The following is an 18,828-nucleotide window of genomic DNA, read 5'->3' as shown; positions in this document are numbered from 1 at the left end:
TAGCCATTCATTCTTCCATCTTCCCATGTTTCCTTTAACCATCTACTTATCCTTCCTTCTTTTTAAAAAGATTTTATTTATTGGGAGAAGGGGGTGGGATTATGGACATTGGGGAGGGTATGTGCTTTGGTGAGTGCTGTGAAGTGTGTAAACCTGGTGATTCACAGACCTGTACCCCTGGGGATAAAAATATATGTTTATAAAAAATAAAATTTTTTTTAAAAAAGATTTTATTTATTTATTTATTTATTTATTTATTTATTTATAAGAGAGAGAGCCATGCACAAAAGGGGGAAGGACAGAGGGAGAGGGAGGAGCAGACTCCCTGCTGAGCACGGAGCCCAATGTGGGGCTCAAGCCTAGGACCCCAGGATAACCTGAACTAAAAGCAGACCCGTAACTGACTGAGCCACCCAGATGCCCCCATCCTTCCTTCTTTCCACCCATTTACCCATTCATCCATTTTCCTTTCACTTCTCAACCAATCAACCTTCCATCCATTCTCTAATCTCTTCTATTCATTTATTTTATCTAAATCTCTTTCCATTCATCCATCAGGCATTTTGCTCAGCCATCCGTTCTTCTCCCTTTCATCCATTCCATCCATCCAGTGTGCTATACTTCCATATTTTGTCCTTCTTCTTTCTTTCATCCTTCCTCTCAACTGCCTGTCCTATCCATTATTCTATCCAAACACTCTTCCATCCATCTTCCTTCTTTCTCTTCTTCTTTTCATCCATCCCAACATGCCTCTATACTTTCTTCAATTTATCAAATGTTTATTTTTGACTACTGAACATAGGATTGTCTTATGCAGTGCTGTGGGATGAGCAGAAGCCAAGAAGTAAAAACCCCCTATCTCTAAGAGTTTGTGCGGTAATCTTTCAGCAGATAAGACACACAGAGAAAAATAAACCTATTATAAGGGTGGTATGTGGTGAGCACTGCTGGAAATAATTATTGTCTTAGGGACACAGAGACAAGAACCTGTGGGGGTGGGGTAGTTGGGAAGGCTTCGTATAGGAACTGACATTAAATGTGGGGTTTAAAATGAGCAGGAGCATTGAAATGCAAAGAGGACTGCGGGATGGGGGGGGCAATTTTATTTAAAAGTTGACCCTGAGCAAAAGTACAGACACAGATAAATTTAGGGAACAATTTTACTTGGGTAGAATATATGAGTGAAATATGACTGAAAAAGTAGTATGCAGCTAAATAATACAGGCTAAAAAATCTAGGACTTAACCTGAGGATGATAAAACACCAGTGAATTCTGGGAGTAAGAGACACACATGATTGTAATCAAATTTGCAGTGGAGAATGGATGCAATACTAGAGACCAGTTGAGGGGCTAACAGCCTGAGCAGTGGGAGTGGAGCTGGGCTTGGTGGAGGGCTTTGACCCCAGACCCTGATTCCTCCAGCTATAGATTTTACACATGAGGCAGCCTTCCCAGGAGGCTGAGCAAAAGACTGAATAGGGTCCAGCATAAAACTGGCTTCAAACCTCCCCTCCCTCTGTCAGCCAGACAGCTGGGTGCCACATGCTGGTGTCTGGAGCCCTGCATGGATGAAGAAAAGGTATTTTTTCCATTCCCTGTCTTTGTCCCGATGGAATAAGCATTTAGAGAATAGGCATTGTTTGAGGCTCTAGCAACCAAATGGAGACCCCTTCCTTCCTGAAGGTCTGTTGTATCTCCTGACCTAGCTGCCAGGAGAAGCTAAGCCTGAATTTAGCCCACCAGTCATGGTGCAGTTGGGGTCTTCCAGAATTGGGTTACAGTATCCAGCTAGCTGAAGCCTATGCATATGGTACCACGCTGGGACCTTCAAAGCTCCTGGAAGGTGTGGTCATTTGTCCATGTCAATTTATGTCCCTTGGTCCAACACTTAAAAAAACAAAACAAAACAAAACAAAACAAAAACCCCAACAGGGAATCATACAACCTAGTCTTTGTATCTCAGCCACCTGTCAAAGCTGGATTTCATAGATCCATGCCACTCACTCTAACTTTGACTCCTTCATTTTATACAGGGCGAAAATGTGACCTGGACTAGCAAAGCACTGACCCAAAGCCAAATAAATAAATAAATAAATAAATAAATGAAATCAGGGGTTGAGAAGGGAAAGAGACCAGGACTCTTTGCCATCTACTTTTCTTGGCAAATACAGTTGAGACTCACTTTGCATTCTTCAAAATAGACTTTCAGCACCACCTCCACAAAGGAAATCATCTCTCCAAGTCTCTGAAAGTCAGAGTTTCAAGGCTTTTGAAGTCTGGCTGGTGCCTCTGGAGGGGAAAAAGAAGGTTGATATAATACACTGGGAGCTTGACCACCCACACAACACAGCGTGGTGCTGTGGAGGACCGAGGTTTTCTTTCCCAGAGGTTCAAGAAGTAATGAATGAAATCTTTAATAAGGGAAAGAAATGGAACTGTCCCTAGAACTTCCACTGGAGTTCAAAATAAGATGGGAGCCAGGATGATGGCTTGGATAGAGTGTGGTTTGGGAGGGATTTCCTGTCTCCTTCTACCAGGACCTCTGGAACCTAGAATAATGCTTTTGCTCTCTGCCTGCCTTCAGATCTCCCTGACAAGCCTTATAGCAAAAATCCTGCAGTATTCTGACGTGGCATCCATCAAAGCCCTTCGGACCCTCCGTGCCCTGAGGCCGCTGCGGGCTTTGTCTCGATTCGAAGGCATGCGGGTAAGACCTATCTCCAGACTGCTCTGGTCTGCAGCATTTGGTACCCCTTCCCTGCTTCCCATGCCCCACATGCCCCTGAACCTGAGCTCTAGGCCTACCCCAACAGGTGGGCTCTTGGTACTCGTTTCCCACTGGGATTTTGGTAGCACTGCCATACCCTAACACTCTGGTTTTCCTTCGTGTCTCTTTGTGAACACTCCCCCCGTCTCAACTCAAAGATCATGTCTATCAGCACTCAGACTCACACTTTCCTGCTTATAGTGAAGTGTGCTTTAACATCTCTTACCTCGATCTCCCTAACCTGCCTAATGTCCTTTTTGCCAAGATCTCCAGAACACCCCAAATGATTCATTTTTCCAAGACAAATGAACCTTTCCTCTGACACTCCATTTGAATGTGGTGGCACCATCAGCTCAGCACCATGGCTGTCATCCACTGGAATGCATCCTCCCCAACACAATGTAGTCATGGGTTCCTATGGATTCTTCCCTTTCATCCAAACATTTCCTTGCCCATCACTGTCACCCCCACTGTGTCCTCACTGTCTTCCTCACAATGGAATGCTCACAAGCCAGGCCTTTGAATTACTGGGGGGACAAGGGATTGCTATTTTGTCCCCCTCCCCTTCCTCCTAATTATAAAAGGCTCCAGGTACTGAAAGTAAGGTTTTGTTTTCTTCCCCCATTGACTCAAAGAAGACATCGTATCTTCAAAAACAAAAGTGGACTATAAAAATTCACTTGTACCTTCACAAACACTAGAAACTTATGATTGAAATAGTTTGAAATTTGTTTTATTTTATTTCTAGGTTGCTGCTTTACAAATAAGCATGTTTGTGAATACGAATTTTGATTTTCACTGACTCTTGACCAAGGCACACCTTGAACTATATTTTTTAAAGCCCTTTTAAAATAACATTTAAAAAGAATAAAGCAAGTTCCTAGAAGTCTGTATGTACAAGCACAACACACCCACTCACACCCCTAAAAGAGCATGTGTGTACTGTAAGTTCATCCATCTCCTCAATCCTGGGGAAAAACCTAAAACCTGCCCAGAACATTTAGGGAGAAGATTTAAACCCATCTTCAGCTACCCAGTACCTCTCAGTCTTCTGAGTCTGAATTATGGCTCTAATTAACCCACTTCCCGTACTGCTTGCAAAGACCACTGGTTCATGAAGCAGAGTGAGTGTAGACAGAAGTAGGATTCAGCAAGAAGGGTTCCAAATCCTTTTGCGTTTCCCCCCAGGTGGTGGTAGATGCCCTGGTGGGTGCCATCCCATCCATCATGAATGTTCTCCTCGTCTGCCTCATCTTCTGGCTCATCTTCAGCATCATGGGTGTGAACTTCTTTGCGGGGAAGTTTGGGCGGTGCATCAACAAAACCAATGAACACCTTTCTCTTGTGCCTTTGTCTATTGTGAATAACATATCTGACTGCAAAGATCAGAACCACACTGGCAGCTTCTTCTGGGTCAATGTGAAAGTCAACTTTGATAATGTTGCGATGGGTTACCTAGCACTTCTGCAGGTGGTAAGTTCTGAGATCAACCATGTCTCTTCCTTTGACTATTTTATAATGTGGAGGGTCTGGGGTCTTCCAGAAGTTGCCATGTAGAGACTTTGCAAGAGGTAGAAATCAGTGTGAGCTGAAGTCACTACCCATTCCTACAGACGAGCATGAGGCTGCAGGACCTTACCCATGAAAGCGATGTCACAGTGGTACAATTAGACAAGTGTGCGCTGGCAGCCTAGAATAAAGGGATGAGCCTGCAATGCATCTGTATCAGGTGATAACTGAGAATTTACTCTTTGTACAAAATAGACATGATATAGCCACCTGTTCAGTCTTCTACTGAAGATCCTCTCCTAGACAGTAATAAATTGTATTCCAGGTCTGTTATAATGATAGAAAGTGTTGGTGGCAATGACAGGCAAAAACATCCACACTGCCATTCATTCATTCATACCTTGCCTTCATCCATCAGTTGTTGATGCAATTGCTTATACACTTGTCATGCAGTTACCCACACCTTCCTACATCCCATTGTTTGTTCATGCATTGGTTCAACAAATAATCCCTGAATGGCTGTGGTGAGCCAGGTGCTGTGCTTAGCCCCAGCAGATATAGAGAATTGCCTCCAGGGGGCCCGTGCTCTATGAGAAAAACAGACAAATAAGTGAATCAAAACAAAGTTCAGCATAGACTATGGTCAGACACTGAGTGGCCTCTGCTCCTTGTTTCCAGGCAACCTTTAAAGGCTGGATGGACATCATGTATGCAGCTGTTGATGCCCGAGATGTGAGTCTCAGCCTGCCATGCCTACTGCCTTCCCTTTGGTCCATCCTACTCACATCAGTCTGTTTGAAATGGAATGAAGGTGGCTTTGGTACCAAAAACGGCAGCCCCCCAATAGCCTGGCCTTATCCTTCCCTGGAGCAGTGTCCAGCTGGCCCTCTCTTGAATGTTTAAGCCAACCTCACCTGTTCCCTTACCGGGCACACTCCCTAGGCTTTTCAAGTTCTCCTGCTTACCACTGAGGAAAATATCAGATAACCTCTCCAGGCCTGTGTGTGAGAGTACTCCCTGGGCAGAGGCAGGAGTGGGGTGCTGGCCACAACAAGGATATTGTCATGGCATCAGGGGGAGGAGATGGGTGCTGCTGAGGAAAGACACTTTGCTGCTGGGGCAGAGCTGATGCCCTGCCCCAATCCCCTCATTCCACCTCTTGAGTTCACTCCTGAGCCATGCTTCTGATTCTCGAAGACTTGACTTTCTTCAATGCCTCAGAGTCCCTCCCCCAAGGGTAAGGGATTGAATGTCCACAGGGGCAACCTTCACAGATAAGTTTGGGGAATATGCAGATAAATGCTCCAGCTTCCCAGACCCTTAGAGGTACAATTCTGAGGTTCATTCTGTGCAGTTCACTGGAGAACCCCAACAGGATAGAGTACCAATTGCCCCCCTGTGATGGCCTGCTTAACAACACTTCATTTGGTTTATCTCCTGTTTACCCTCCCCATCCCTCAGTCCTGCTTCCTGACTCTCAAATAAACCACCCACCTATACCCAGGTCCTTGTCTCAGGGATGAACACAAACATACCCACCTGCTCCCCATGCCTCCCCTTGTCTGTTCACAGGTGAACTTGCAGCCTAAGTGGGAGGACAATGTGTACATGTACTTGTACTTCGTCATCTTCATCATTTTTGGTGGCTTCTTCACACTCAATCTGTTTGTTGGGGTCATAATTGACAACTTCAATCAACAGAAAAAAAAGATAAGTGGGGCTCGGGTGTTTCCATGAATCCTTCCCTCCCTGTCACCTGACTTCATGACTAAAGCCAACACTCCCTAACCTTCATGTCTGACCAGAAGCCCAGTTTGGGCCTTTTATACCAACATCCACCTTTGCACCCCGATTGTAGCACTCACCCCTGCCTGGTGTCCTGGGGTTGCTGCTGGAAGAGCTGCATTTCTCTGTGTCAACAACATCCCCACTTCTGTCCGGGTCCCCTTCCTCTTTCCCAGAGTGCCCGGGTCTTCCCAGTTGGAACCAGGTATGCTGAGTGTGCCCCAGGTAACCCTTGGGAAACATCAAAGGGTAAAGAAAGGGCTCCAAAACTTGTTGCCTCTGTCTGGAGCTCTGACCCCCAGAAGCACTAAGTCACGAAGCCTCCACAAGGGCCACAGATCCAGTGTTGGCAGAATCCCAATCCTCCCTGGGATGGGGAGGAAGACCCTTGCCTCCATGGATGCTGACTCTGATGAATAGGAACTGAATCTCAAATAACCTCTCATACTTACATTAAAATGTTGGGCATTAAAAGTGTAAGATGCTTTCTTGTTACCCTCTATTTACCCTTTCATTTAACACCTTCCATTCCCTTGAGGTAAATAAAGCACCACTTTAGACTAAAGTAAGCTGAGATCAAGAGGAAAAAACAGGGTCCTATGGATAAGTCACATAGTATAGCACCAAGAGCCCAGGATTAGTTTTGGCATCATACAAACCTGGGCTTGCATTCTCAGTTCAACCACTCGCTAGATGGCTGATCCTAGCAATTACTGAAAACTCTCTGAGCCTCAGCTTTCTTGTCTATTCAGTGGAGTTAATAATACCTGCTCATAAGATTCTGGTGAGGTTAAAGTAAAAGCCTGTACAAGAAGGTAGGTTAAGTGTCTGCTTTTCTTCTCAGGTCATGATCCTAAGGTCCTGGGATCAGGCCACTGTTTGGGGCTCCCCACTCAGTGGAGAGTCTTCTCCTTCTCCCTCTGCCCCTCCCCCCCCCATCCTTTCTTGCTCGCTTATTTTCTCTCTCTCTCTCAGATAAATAAATCAAATCTCAAAAAAAAAAAAAGTACCTAGTTTAGGACGGAGCTACTGTACTATATTTTAGAATAAAAGACTAATGGCATAGGCTTCCCACCTATAGGAAGTCCTTGCCAGAGTTCTGGGCATAAGAAGTGGGCAGCCCTTCTCCACCCCAGAGGGGCTCAGCAAGACAGCTATGAAGTGCTGATCAATGTCATCCACACCCTTGAGGGCTTTGGGACCACTCAAACAACCCATTCTCCATTTTATAGGTGAGGAAACTAAGTGAGACCTTGACAGGGTCATGTTAGGTAACAGAATGAGATAAACCAGTGATGAATTTGGGGGTGGGGGCTATATATGCTGACTCCTTGCCCAGAATTTTCAGTGCTCCACCCAGTGTTCCCAATCCTCTGCCCCTGCCCCACTGAGAGGTCTCTCCCTGAAGGCTCTCTGTATCCATAGATTTTCTAAAATCTCCCCTCAAATCCCAGAGATCTCAAACCATTTCCCAAGCATTTGCAGTTAACTACTTTACATAAACATGGTATGGAAATGGGAAGAATTCAAATTAGGCCAGGAATTTGAGGTATTGAATGAAGGGGTTCTAGAGGGTCCTCAAAGAAAACCCAAAACTAAGGGAGGAAGGCATTTTTGATGGTGAAAATTTTGGCACTGTAAAGCAGAAGTCAATGCAAATGGTGGGACTCAAGAGAACCAATAAAGAGTTCTCCAAGGACCCTTGGATAAGGCAGTAACTGTCCTTAGCTCCTCCTCTCCAGGAAGGGGTTAAGGGGCCGGATCTCAAGGTCTTTGCTGCAGAAGGCCCTGAGAGAATATCTTGTCCTAGGCAGGAACTAAGATTCCAGAAGCCCAGTGGATTTGACTAAAATGGTCAGACTGGATGCAAGGCTCAGATTTAAACAATATTTACTTTCTCCTTAGGTTTCTGCCTACAGATTCTTCCCACCCTCTTTTCAAGCATCCCCTCTGGGTTCTTATGGAAGAGAAACAAACAGGTTTTGTTCCAGAGACTCAGGCAGGGAGACAGAGCTGGCACCTAGGCAGGTCACTGCTTGATTTGGGCCTTGACATTGTCTTTCTGCAGAGAAGAAAGAATGTGGAGAAGTTGTTCTTTTCCAGCATGCTCTGATTTTGGTAGCCCTGGGAGTTCCTGTAACTTTAATAACAGTGGTGTTTGTTATCCTCTCCTGTACTTAGGGGGCCAGGACATCTTCATGACAGAGGAACAAAAGAAGTACTACAATGCCATGAAGAAGCTAGGCTCCAAGAAGCCCCAGAAGCCCATCCCACGGCCCCTGGTGAGCCCCGGAGCAGAATGTGTCTGGAAGTCCAACCAATAGCTTATGCCTATGGTGGGTGGGTAGGGGTTGGCCAGTGTTCTCTGTGAACAGGGAAAACTGGGTTGAATTTGGGGATGATGTAATGAGAGTTCCCTGGCCCAAGGAATTAGAAGCGTTAAAGAAAAAACTCTGGTCTTCTGGAGAGAGTATATCTCCATAGGTACTCCAAATATATCTATTTAAGGAAGTTCTGAGTTCCCCAACCAGTTTAGGGTTCAATCACAAGATTGGGAGCAGGTTAGGCTAAATGATACTAAAGATGGTAAGAGTCCTGAGATGAAGCGGTTTTGTGGTTATGCTTCAGGATCTAGGTGGCAATGAATCTCCAGCCTCATCCTACATCCCACCCCATGCCTACAGTACATAGATAGGAAATGGCCAAAACCCAAGCCCGTAGAATCCTTGCCCCAGTCATGGTCATGGTCATGGTCAATAGGAGTCAAAAGTTATCCCATCCTTGTGTTTAAAGATTGACCAAAACTTAGAGCTATACTCCACTTTGATTTCTTTATTCACAAAAACCTTAAGAGACATGCCCTCCATTACCCCATGAAACACAACACCCAAACCATACATATTATCACTTAAGTTCCTCTCAGTCCTCCACTAGAAGATGGAAAATGTCAAACCTCTAGTTAGCCTCTGCTGAGAGTGGATGAACAGGTTTGTCAGTGGGAGTATTATTATGTAGGAAATGTACAGTAACCTCTTCCAAGAGTTTCTGAGCCATCAGAATGGAATTGACATCTTGTTAACTTACATAACCTTTCTGTGGATAAGATGCAGTATCTGTGAAGAGAACTACAGCTGTGTCTAGGACACTATGCCATTGGCACCCCCTCCAACCACCACTACCAGGGCAAAGCCTAAAGACCTACAACAAAGGAGAGGACCTTTTTCTAGAATTAAGGAGACATATTCTGTTGGCCAAGGCTTTAAGATTTCTAAGTCAAGGCATGGGATTTATATAAATTGCTAAAAACTTCATGAGCACATAGTCTTGAAAACATTCGCAGAGGGAAAAAATTCTATGACCTTTGGATATACTTAACTTGGAAACAGTGGTCATAAATGTATTGGTATGCTCGGTTCCGATAAGAAGTGTTATAATGAAGGGTGATAGGATGTTCAGACCTCTGTAGGGGCAGAGGTTTCCTTCCAAATCCCTATCAAATCAAGATAACTGAGGTTCAGTGAGCCTTAAGTCTCAGGAAGTACCCCTCAGTCATCCAGTCCAATGAGCAGGAACAGGCTCAGAATGAAAAGATGTAGGTAAGTGGCTGAGCCCAGCCAATCAGCATCAATTCAGGAAAGAAAAATCCTGCGACTTACAGAGAAACAAGCAGATAAGTCCCTGCTGGCATTCACTGGTGGCTGGACTAATGCTGAATCTACACTTGAACCAGACACTAAGGAGTCTGTGCTATGGACATCCCTTGGCAAAATCATGACAGTCACCATTTCTCCTAATCAAACCATTACCAAGACCCTCCAAGGTTGACAGTAAGACAGGCCCACCACACGGATAAGGGAAGTGAGACCTCACAACCTAACTGTGTTTCTGAGAGTCATCATCCCTTTGGATGGGAAGGGGGTATATTATTAATTAACTATCAGTACTGCCCTAGCTTTAGTGGAGGAGCGTGGCTCTCTCCTTAACACTCTGTTCCAAGCATAGCCAACACTTTTTTCCCTTTGTTCCCCTATCATAGCCAAGGCAAAGCTGGAACATTTAAACAAGGCTTTAAAGTCTTAGGGGTCCCAAAGAAAAAACTAGCAGATCAGGGGCCCAAGCAGCAACTGCATATGGCTCCTCTCCAGGGTCCACAAGTCTCGTCCCATCCTTGCTCCTGGAGAGCAGCCATATGGCAGGCCACATCTTGTCACCCACCACCCTGTCAGATAAGCCTGACCATCTGCCTTCCTCAAAGTCCAGAGCCAAGAAAGAAACACCAGCAAAAAGAGAAATTCCCACTCCTATATAAGGTTCACCCTCCCAGATCCAGCTCTCTTTTCACTAGATTATTGGCACTGGAATACTCACCTTCTTCCCTTAGCGGCCCCAATAGGTTGAGCTGGTCAGATAAACAGAGCACTGACACAAGAGTTCTGCCCCATAGGAGCATAGGTGCCATTTCATAGCAGGGCCAACTTGGGATACACATACACATACTCACTCCACCTCACCACTGGCAAAGCTCAAGTTCTAAATTGTATGCTTCATCCATAGCAAAGGCTACAGCTTCCACAAAACTGGGAAGTTTTATTCTATAACATTCCTTGCTATAGAAATTACTAAAAGCAGGTTTCACGTACTTCACTATATAGGAAAATAATAGGCTCACATCATCAGTCACCCACTTCAACATCTCTGAGAGCACTGAGAGTTGCAAAGGAGTGAACCCTGCTCACAGGTTAAGCCAAGAGCAGCCAGCAAGCTGCTCCATTCCCCAGCATCCAAATACTCAGGATGCCCACAACTTAGTAATGTTGTCACCTGCTCTGCTTAATTAGATGTTGTGTGGTCATGAAAGGGCTTTATTTTTTCACCATTTTCAGTGATGAAATTGAAGTTATTAGGGGCTCTTCAATCCCCTTCCTACTCTGGAAAATACATGGGACATCAGCTATCCCCAGATCCAGGCCTACCTGTGTCTGATTCTTTGCTCTAACTCCACAGTGTAACAACCTCTCCTCACCAGGAAGAATAAAGTGAGACCCAGTCTCTGTCTCAGCCCTTCTTCCCATGTCTGCTTTGCAGCTCCTGTGAGCTCCCTGATGAGACACATAACAGGGTCCTCTCTGCCTCCACTCATGCAGAGGCCAGCACATAGTATACATTCAGTAAGTGCCTGTTGTATACAATAGAGTGATATTCTAATTTTATATGAGGTGTGGGTAATTCAGAGCTGTCCATTCTGTCATCCATTCATTCATCTATTTATTGAACATCCTTTGCATGCCAGGTACTCTGCAGACACTGAGGAAAGAGTAGAGAGTAACACATAAAAAATTCCTTCCCTCAAAGAGGGACATAGAAATAAAATTCACACAGATACCAATTCACAGATTGGAGAGATTCCTAAGAGAGAAAGAATGGAGTGAAGAGCAAAGGGTGCCTAGGACTGAGCCTTGAGGTGCTCCAACATCTAAGGGTTGCATGAAGAAGACTCAAAAAAGAATAGATAGAAAGACAAGAACAGACACTTCTCCAATGAAGACATACAAATGGCTAGTAGACACATGAAAAAATGTTCATCATCACTAGCCCTCAGGGAGATTCAAATTAAAACCACATTGAGATATCACCTTACACCAGTTAGAATGGCCAAAATTAACAAAACAGGAAACAACATGTGTTGGAGAGGATGTGGAGAAAGGGGAACCCTCTTACACTGTTGGTGGGAATGCAAGTTGGTGCAGCCTCTTTGGAGAACAGTGTGGAGATTCCTCAAGAAATTAAAAATAGAACTTCCCTATGACCCTGCAATTGCACTACTGGGTATTTACCCCAAAGATACAGATCTAGTGAAAAGAAGGGCCATCTGTACTCCAATGTTTATAGCAGCAATGGCCACGGTCGCCAAACTGTGGAAAGAACCAAGATGCCCTTCGACAGATGAATGGATAAGGAAGATGTGGTCCATATACACTATGGAATATTATGCCTCCATCAGAAAGGATGAATACCCAACTTTTGTAGCAATATGGACGGGCTGGGAAGAGATTCTGCTGAGTGAAATAAGCCAAGCAGAGAGAGTCAATTATCATATGGTTTCACTTATTTGTGGAGCATAACAAATATCATGGAGGACAAGGGGTGTTAGAGAGGAGAAGGGAGTCGGGGTAAATTGGAAGGGGAGGTGAATCATGAGAGACTATGGACTCTGAAAAACAATCTGAGGGGTTTGAAGTGGCGGGGGTGTGGGAGGCTGGGGTACCAGGTGCTTGGCTTATTTCACTCACACGGGCACGGATTACATGGAGCACTGGGTGTGGTGAAAAAATAATGAATACTATTTTTCTGAAAATAAATTAATTAATTAAAAAAGAAAAAGAAAGACAAGAAAAGAACCAAGGAAGTAAGGCATGTTGAAGACTAAGAAAGGAGAGTTTCAGGGTGGCAGGTGTGGCAAGCAATGCCAAACAGGTGTCCTTGTACTTAAATTCTGGAGGTCATTGGTGATCTTAACGAGAACCATCTCAGTAACAGAATGTGGACAAAAGCCATGTGGGGAGTGAATTGAGAAATGAGTGGGAACAGTGATTACAGAAAATGCCTTCAAGAATTCGGCTGTGAAAGTGGGGGGGAGAAGTAGGGTGGTAGCTGGAGGGAGATGTAAGGTTCAGGAGGTTTTTTTTTCTTTAAACTAGGAAGAGCTAGGTCATTAGAGATTTACCTAAGGAATCAAGAGTAAGTAACCAAGAGTGGGCAAGTCTGGCTAAAAGCCTCATTCCTTAGTAATGAAGCCAGAGGATCAGGAGGTTGGTAAGTGGCAGCAATGAAGAAGAGGTGAAGGTAAACTACCTAGATGACACAAGCTTCAAAGGAGGAAGGGTTTTGCAAGATGCAGGAGGAGCAAAGGTCTGAAAGTTATAGTGGGAAACAAGAAGGACTCCAGGCCTACCCTCCTGCCCTAGAATACATAGGGTAGGGGAGAATGAGCAGCCACTGGGTTTGCAGTTCTTGAACATGTGCTATGTAGAAACTATGGGAACTGAATGTTAAATAAGACATGGTCCCATCTTCAAAGAGCCCACTCTCTAGTAGAGAAGAAAAGAAACACACACGAAATGCTAGAACTCAAGTCTGACCAAAGGCTGTGGGAGAGAGGAAATGGGCAATGTAGTGCGATGTGATTAGGAAATTAGGGAGATCTCCCTGGAAGGAGTGGGGCTTAAGAAAAATAGATACTCAAGACTATTGGAATTTAGATAGCCAAGTGATGGAATGGGAAGAGCTTGCAAATGGTCCACCAATGAGGAAAATTGCCTGGTGACTTCAAGGGGATGGGAAAGGCAATGAGGACTTGAATTGAAGAGTTGAAGTAGAATCAACTAAGAATAAGACTTTGGAAGGTGTAAGGACAGGACTTGGCTTCTGTTTGGATGTGGTGTGAAGAAGGTAAGAGACAGGTTTCAGAAAGCCTTCTATGGAGAATGCAGCCTCTCCAGATGCCCCTTGTATATTGGCCAGAAAGGCACTGATGGACCATCTCTTGTTTTTCCAGAACAAGTACCAGGGCTTTGTCTTTGACATTGTGACCAGACAAGCTTTTGACATTGTCATCATGGTCCTCATCTGCCTCAACATGATCACCATGATGGTGGAGACTGATGAGCAGAGTGAAGAAAAGACAAAAATCCTTAACAAAATCAATCAGTTCTTTGTGGCTGTCTTCACGGGCGAATGTGTCATGAAGATGTTTGCCTTGCGGCATTACTACTTCACCAATGGCTGGAATGTGTTTGACTTCATTGTCGTGGTCCTCTCCATTGGAAGTAAGTGGGCTTACAGGTAGTGGGGAAACCCAAACTCTGCTTGAGTTGTTTGGGCTGTTTTGTTTTTTGATTTTTTTTTTTTTTCAAAACCAAGAGGACAACCAACAAACTTTTTCAATATACATTATATGTTAGAGGAGCCCAGTATTTGCTGCTTTCCAAGAGCGGCAGATTTAAAATGTCCCTATCCTCTCTGTGAAAGGGAGAGTTTCCATTGGCCTTCTCCATGCTATCACAAAGTGTTTTTAGACACCCACTGTGTGCATACCCCATTGCCTGAACTTTGGGGCTGATAGGGACAATCACTCCTCCAGATGATATATGATGGAATTTCCAGTGGGCCTTATCTTGATGGTCTTCAAAGAGGAGAATGGGTGGTATGATTTGAGGTGAGTCATTAAATGCTTTCTGGAAAAGAAGGTGGTTGCCAGAAGAGTGAGTAAAAACTAAGAGTATTCAAAGAGTATTCAACCAAAACTATTCAAAGGAGATTCTTAAGTCAAGAATCTGCAATTAAATCTTTATATAACTATCTACTTAGGGAATGTGAGTCAAAGAATCTTTGACAAGTCAAAGAATCAATGCCAAGAGATCAGTGCTCTTAGAGCCTAGTCTGGGTGTTGAATAGACCCGGTATTGTGGGGGCCAATGGGTGTTCAGAGAAAACTCATAAAGTCAGATGTTAAAGCAGGGAAAGGAGCCACCACAACTGAGAGTTTGCTGACTTCTGAGGTCTAGACCGGGTTCCTTGGATCTTCACAACAGCTCTCTGAAGGAATGTCATTATCCTCATTTTATACATTTTAAAATTGAGCCTTACAGATTAATAAAGTTGTGTAAGGTCATATAGTTTGTAAAGGATAGAGCTGAATTTAAACCTAGCTAATGTTCTTCTAATGAGTTAGCTGCCTTCTACCAACAACCAAAAGAATGTCCTTAGCCCTCTTGTAGTTTAGGCACAGTCTGGCCCTACAAAGGCCAAATCCCAGTGCACCAGATTTACTTGGCATTATAAATATATCCTGACCTATTATATCATGACCTGCTTAATTTTCATGTCAAAACATTGCTGTAGATTTAATTTTCCATTGATTTACCATCAAGAGCTAATAGCATCTAAATACAACTTGGCAGAACTTAATCAATCTCTCCACCCTGCTGCTGAAATACAGCCTTGGACTGTTCGTTTGGGAAGTTTATGTTTATTTTTGTTTTCTGTTTTGTTTTGTTTTCCTGTTGCTGCTGTTTTTTGTGGGAGGTTTGTTTTGTGTGTTTGCTTTCCAAAGTGAGAAACTCTAAAGATCATTTTGACTTTATAATAGAGAAAAGAGCCTGCTTATGTGACTGCCATATCAACACTATAGAAATAAAATACACTCAGAGTACTCCATTCTATGATGGCGACACTGTAACTACCAGTTCCAATGACCTACACAGCAACACAATCCACTGGTTAGAAACCAGTCATAGAGACTGCTGGAAAACAAGCGAAAGAACCCACCTCTTAATCCTTCTGCCCTCCCTCTCTCCCTTTCTCCCTTCCCACTAGCAAGACATGTACTGAGTAACAATTTATTACAAGTATAAAGACTCATACTCCCTTAAGGTATTATGTAGACTCATTGGCTGGCAGAATCTTAGTAGATTATATAGACATATACATCCTAATTAAATTCGCTTTAAGAGAGGGGCTTTCATAAAGTTTTTAATAATACAATATTATAATTACTTCCGAGATCTCTTCCCATTTCCTTCCTCTTTCCAACACAATACTATGACCATCCATATTCATATGATGAAAGGCAAGTAGGGGAAGAGGGTCAAGGGAACTCTGGCAAGGAGAGAGAGTTTGCCACCACGCTCCTCACCATTTGTCCTGAGAGGTTTTGAATCCTGTTTGACCTAACTTCACCTAATCTTTCATGGTCCTTATAGGGATCCACAGCCCCAAGATCAAGCTTAACAAATCTTCAAGTTAATATCATATAGAGAGACATATACATTCTTCATCTTTCCAACTTTGTTCATAGTTGGGGATTGGGAGGACCATAACTGACCCTAAACAAGCCCATCTCCAGGCCCTAACATAGAGTTCAAACACAGCTGGAGATGAAAGAAACAAATAAAAGCCATTATGCAGACAGCTGGCCATTCAAAGCCAGTCTACTTTAGCTGTCAGCAAGTTGCCCGACTCTTCAGACCCCCTTATAATTAACACCAAGCTCTGTACAATTATTCCCAGGACTATGTGCCAGGAACTGAGTCAATCTTCACAGTAGGAGATGAGGAGATGAATCACAGGGGATCCTGGCCTTCGCAGAGCACAGGACCAGGAAAAGGTGGAGGAAAAGTCATGTCTCAAGGCTGAATTCTCAGGCAAGAGTAGAGCCTGTGTCATAGACAGAAGCAGACAAGGGCTGTGTACATGCAAAATATGGTGTAGTCACTTCCAATTAAACTAGTCTGCAGAAGGCAGGGCTTTGACCATAGACTGAGAAGAAAACATTCTGGGTGGAGGGAAAGAAACATAAGAACATGGTGGGAAGCACGAGACCTATTTGAGAGAGAAAAAACTTATGCAATGAGCATATACGGAGCCCCCACTTTATGCCAGCCACCATGCAAGGCTCAGAAGGCCCAGAGTCCTTGAATACAGATGCTCACAGGGGGATCCATACAGAGCAGAGATTGGAGAGTATGATTGCAGCCAGCTTTGTCAGGGCTCAAGCTTGCAAGTACTAATTAGATCATTTCCCTCTCTTCTAAAGGCCTGGTATTTTCTGCAATTCTTACGTCACTTGAAAATTACTTCTCCCCAACACTCTTCCGAGTCATCCGCTTGGCCCGAATTGGTCGCATCCTCAGGCTGATACGAGCAGCTAAGGGAATCCGCACACTGCTCTTTGCCCTTATGATGTCCCTGCCTGCCCTCTTTAACATAGGGCTGCTGCTCTTCCTCGTCATGTTCATCTACTCCATTTTTGGCATGGCCAGCTTCCCCCATGTAAGTTGGGAGGCTGGCATCGATGACATGTTCAACTTCCAGACCTTCGCCAACAGCATGCTGTGCCTCTTCCAAATCACCACGTCAGCTGGCTGGGATGGCCTCCTCAGTCCTATCCTCAACACAGGACCCCCTTACTGTGACCCCAATCTGCCCAACAGCAATGGTTCCCGGGGCAACTGTGGGAACCCTGCCGTGGGCATCCTCTTCTTTACCACATACATCATCGTTTCCTTCCTCATTGTGGTCAACATGTACATTGCAGTGATTCTGGAGAACTTCAATGTGGCCACGCAGGAAAGCAGTGAACCTTTGAGTGAGGATGACTTTGACATGTTCTATGAGACCTGGGAGAAGTTTGACCCAGAGGCCACTCAATTTATTACCTTTTCTGCCCTCTCAGACTTTGCAGACACCCTTTCAGGCCCCCTGCGAATTCCAAAACCCAATCAGAATATATTAATCCAGATGGACCTACCCTTGGTCCCTGGAGATAAGATTCACTGTTTGGACATTCTTTTTGCTTTCACTAAGAATGTTCTGGGAGAATCTGGGGAGTTGGATTCTTTGAAGGCAAATATTGAAGAGAAGTTTATGGCAACTAATGTTTCAAAAACATCCTATGAACCAATAGCAACTACCCTCCGATGGAAGCAGGAAGACATTTCAGCTACTGTCATTCAAAAGGCCTATCGGAGCTATGTGTTACACCGCTCCATGACAATCTCCAACCCCCGAGATGTGCCAAGGGCTGAGGAAGAGGCTATGTCTCCCCCAGATGAAGCCTTTGTTGCATTCATGGCAAATGAAAATTGCACACTCCCAGACAAATCTGAAACTGCATCTACCACATCTTTCCCACCATCCTATGATAGTGTCACTAGAGGCCTTAGTGATCGAGTCAACATGAGCACATCTAGCTCAATGCAGAATGAAGAGGAAGCTACCAGTAAAAAAGTAACTGCCCCTGGGCCCTAGTGAGGACACTACGGCATGGATTTAACCAGTTCTGGTGTGACCTTCTGCTCTGTGATAACTCTTTCCCACTAAAGGTGGCACTCAGTTACCACCTCACCAATGCATGCCACCAGTCACAGTGTCAGAACTGGGCAGAGAATGCATTTGGTGCCCACCTTTGGAGAAGCCCTCAAAACCAACAGGGTCAGAAGCCAAGAACATCTCCACTGTGACAATCCTTTTGAATTTCAATATCAGATGATGTATTCTCTTACTTTCCAGAAAATTTCCCTGGTCCTTTTACTTTAATTGTGCCTAGAGCTTACATTTAATGTGATAAACTTCTCAGGACCAGAACTACCAAAGATATATGGCAAGGATGTTACTGAAGGTCCAGTTTATTCCTCTGTGAAACACCACACTGAGAATGACAATGTTATTTAGAATTTTGCATGACTGCATGTTGACAGCTGCCAGACAATTGCTCCTGCCCAAGGAAATACCTGTGGTCTATGTCATGAAAGGCCTTTGAGATATCCATTAAAATTAATATTTTTAAAAGTATATCAATACCAATGTTACATCTTAAAGCACCATTTTTAAATCTAATGTAATACTGACATGTGTCATAAATCACTTCTTCATTTTCAGTGTTCCTATTATTCTTTTGCAGTTTGAGCTTGAATCTGGGTGGAGCAGGAGGGAGCACTGTCCTGAAAGTTTGTTCTAATCCTAAGTATTCCACCAACAGCATGCTATCTGCACCACATTCTTTCCCCTCTGAACCTGTTTCCACACTTGTAAAAGTGGTGGGAGGTGGGAGACAAAGTGGACATTCTCTATCGCCCTTGCATTTCTTTTTGTAAAACTCAGTGGTGCTTTGCACCAATTTAAATAAGGAAAACACTCTCTCCTGAAGTTATAATGGCCAGACCTTTTTTTTGTGTAGCTAAAGTGGTAGCTTTGGATACATTCCAGA

The 18,828-nt window shown here is 44.1% G+C and overlaps 1 protein-coding gene across 1 annotated transcript in view; it reads left to right on the top strand.

Moving 5' to 3' along the window:
- Nucleotides 1-18,410, top strand: part of SCN10A (sodium voltage-gated channel alpha subunit 10) — a 125,614-nt gene extending 107,204 nt beyond the window's left edge. The window contains exons 23-29 of the mRNA XM_082746024.1: nucleotides 2,586-2,708; nucleotides 3,957-4,241; nucleotides 4,956-5,009; nucleotides 5,850-5,991; nucleotides 8,244-8,344; nucleotides 13,618-13,888; nucleotides 16,657-18,410. Of these exons, the coding sequence (XP_082602150.1) occupies nucleotides 2,586-2,708; nucleotides 3,957-4,241; nucleotides 4,956-5,009; nucleotides 5,850-5,991; nucleotides 8,244-8,344; nucleotides 13,618-13,888; nucleotides 16,657-17,870 (2,190 nt within the window). The 3' untranslated portion in view covers nucleotides 17,871-18,410. The remainder of the gene's footprint in view (nucleotides 1-2,585; nucleotides 2,709-3,956; nucleotides 4,242-4,955; nucleotides 5,010-5,849; nucleotides 5,992-8,243; nucleotides 8,345-13,617; nucleotides 13,889-16,656) is intronic.
- The last annotated feature ends 418 nt before the right edge of the window (nucleotides 18,411-18,828 follow it).

This window comes from Mustela nivalis (genome assembly GCF_964662115.1).
Source record: "Mustela nivalis genome assembly, chromosome: 1".
In the NCBI taxonomy this organism is placed as follows: Eukaryota; Metazoa; Chordata; class Mammalia; order Carnivora; family Mustelidae; genus Mustela; species Mustela nivalis.
The sequence above is the reverse complement of the archived record's forward strand: the minus strand, read 5'-3'. Positions and strand labels throughout refer to the sequence as shown.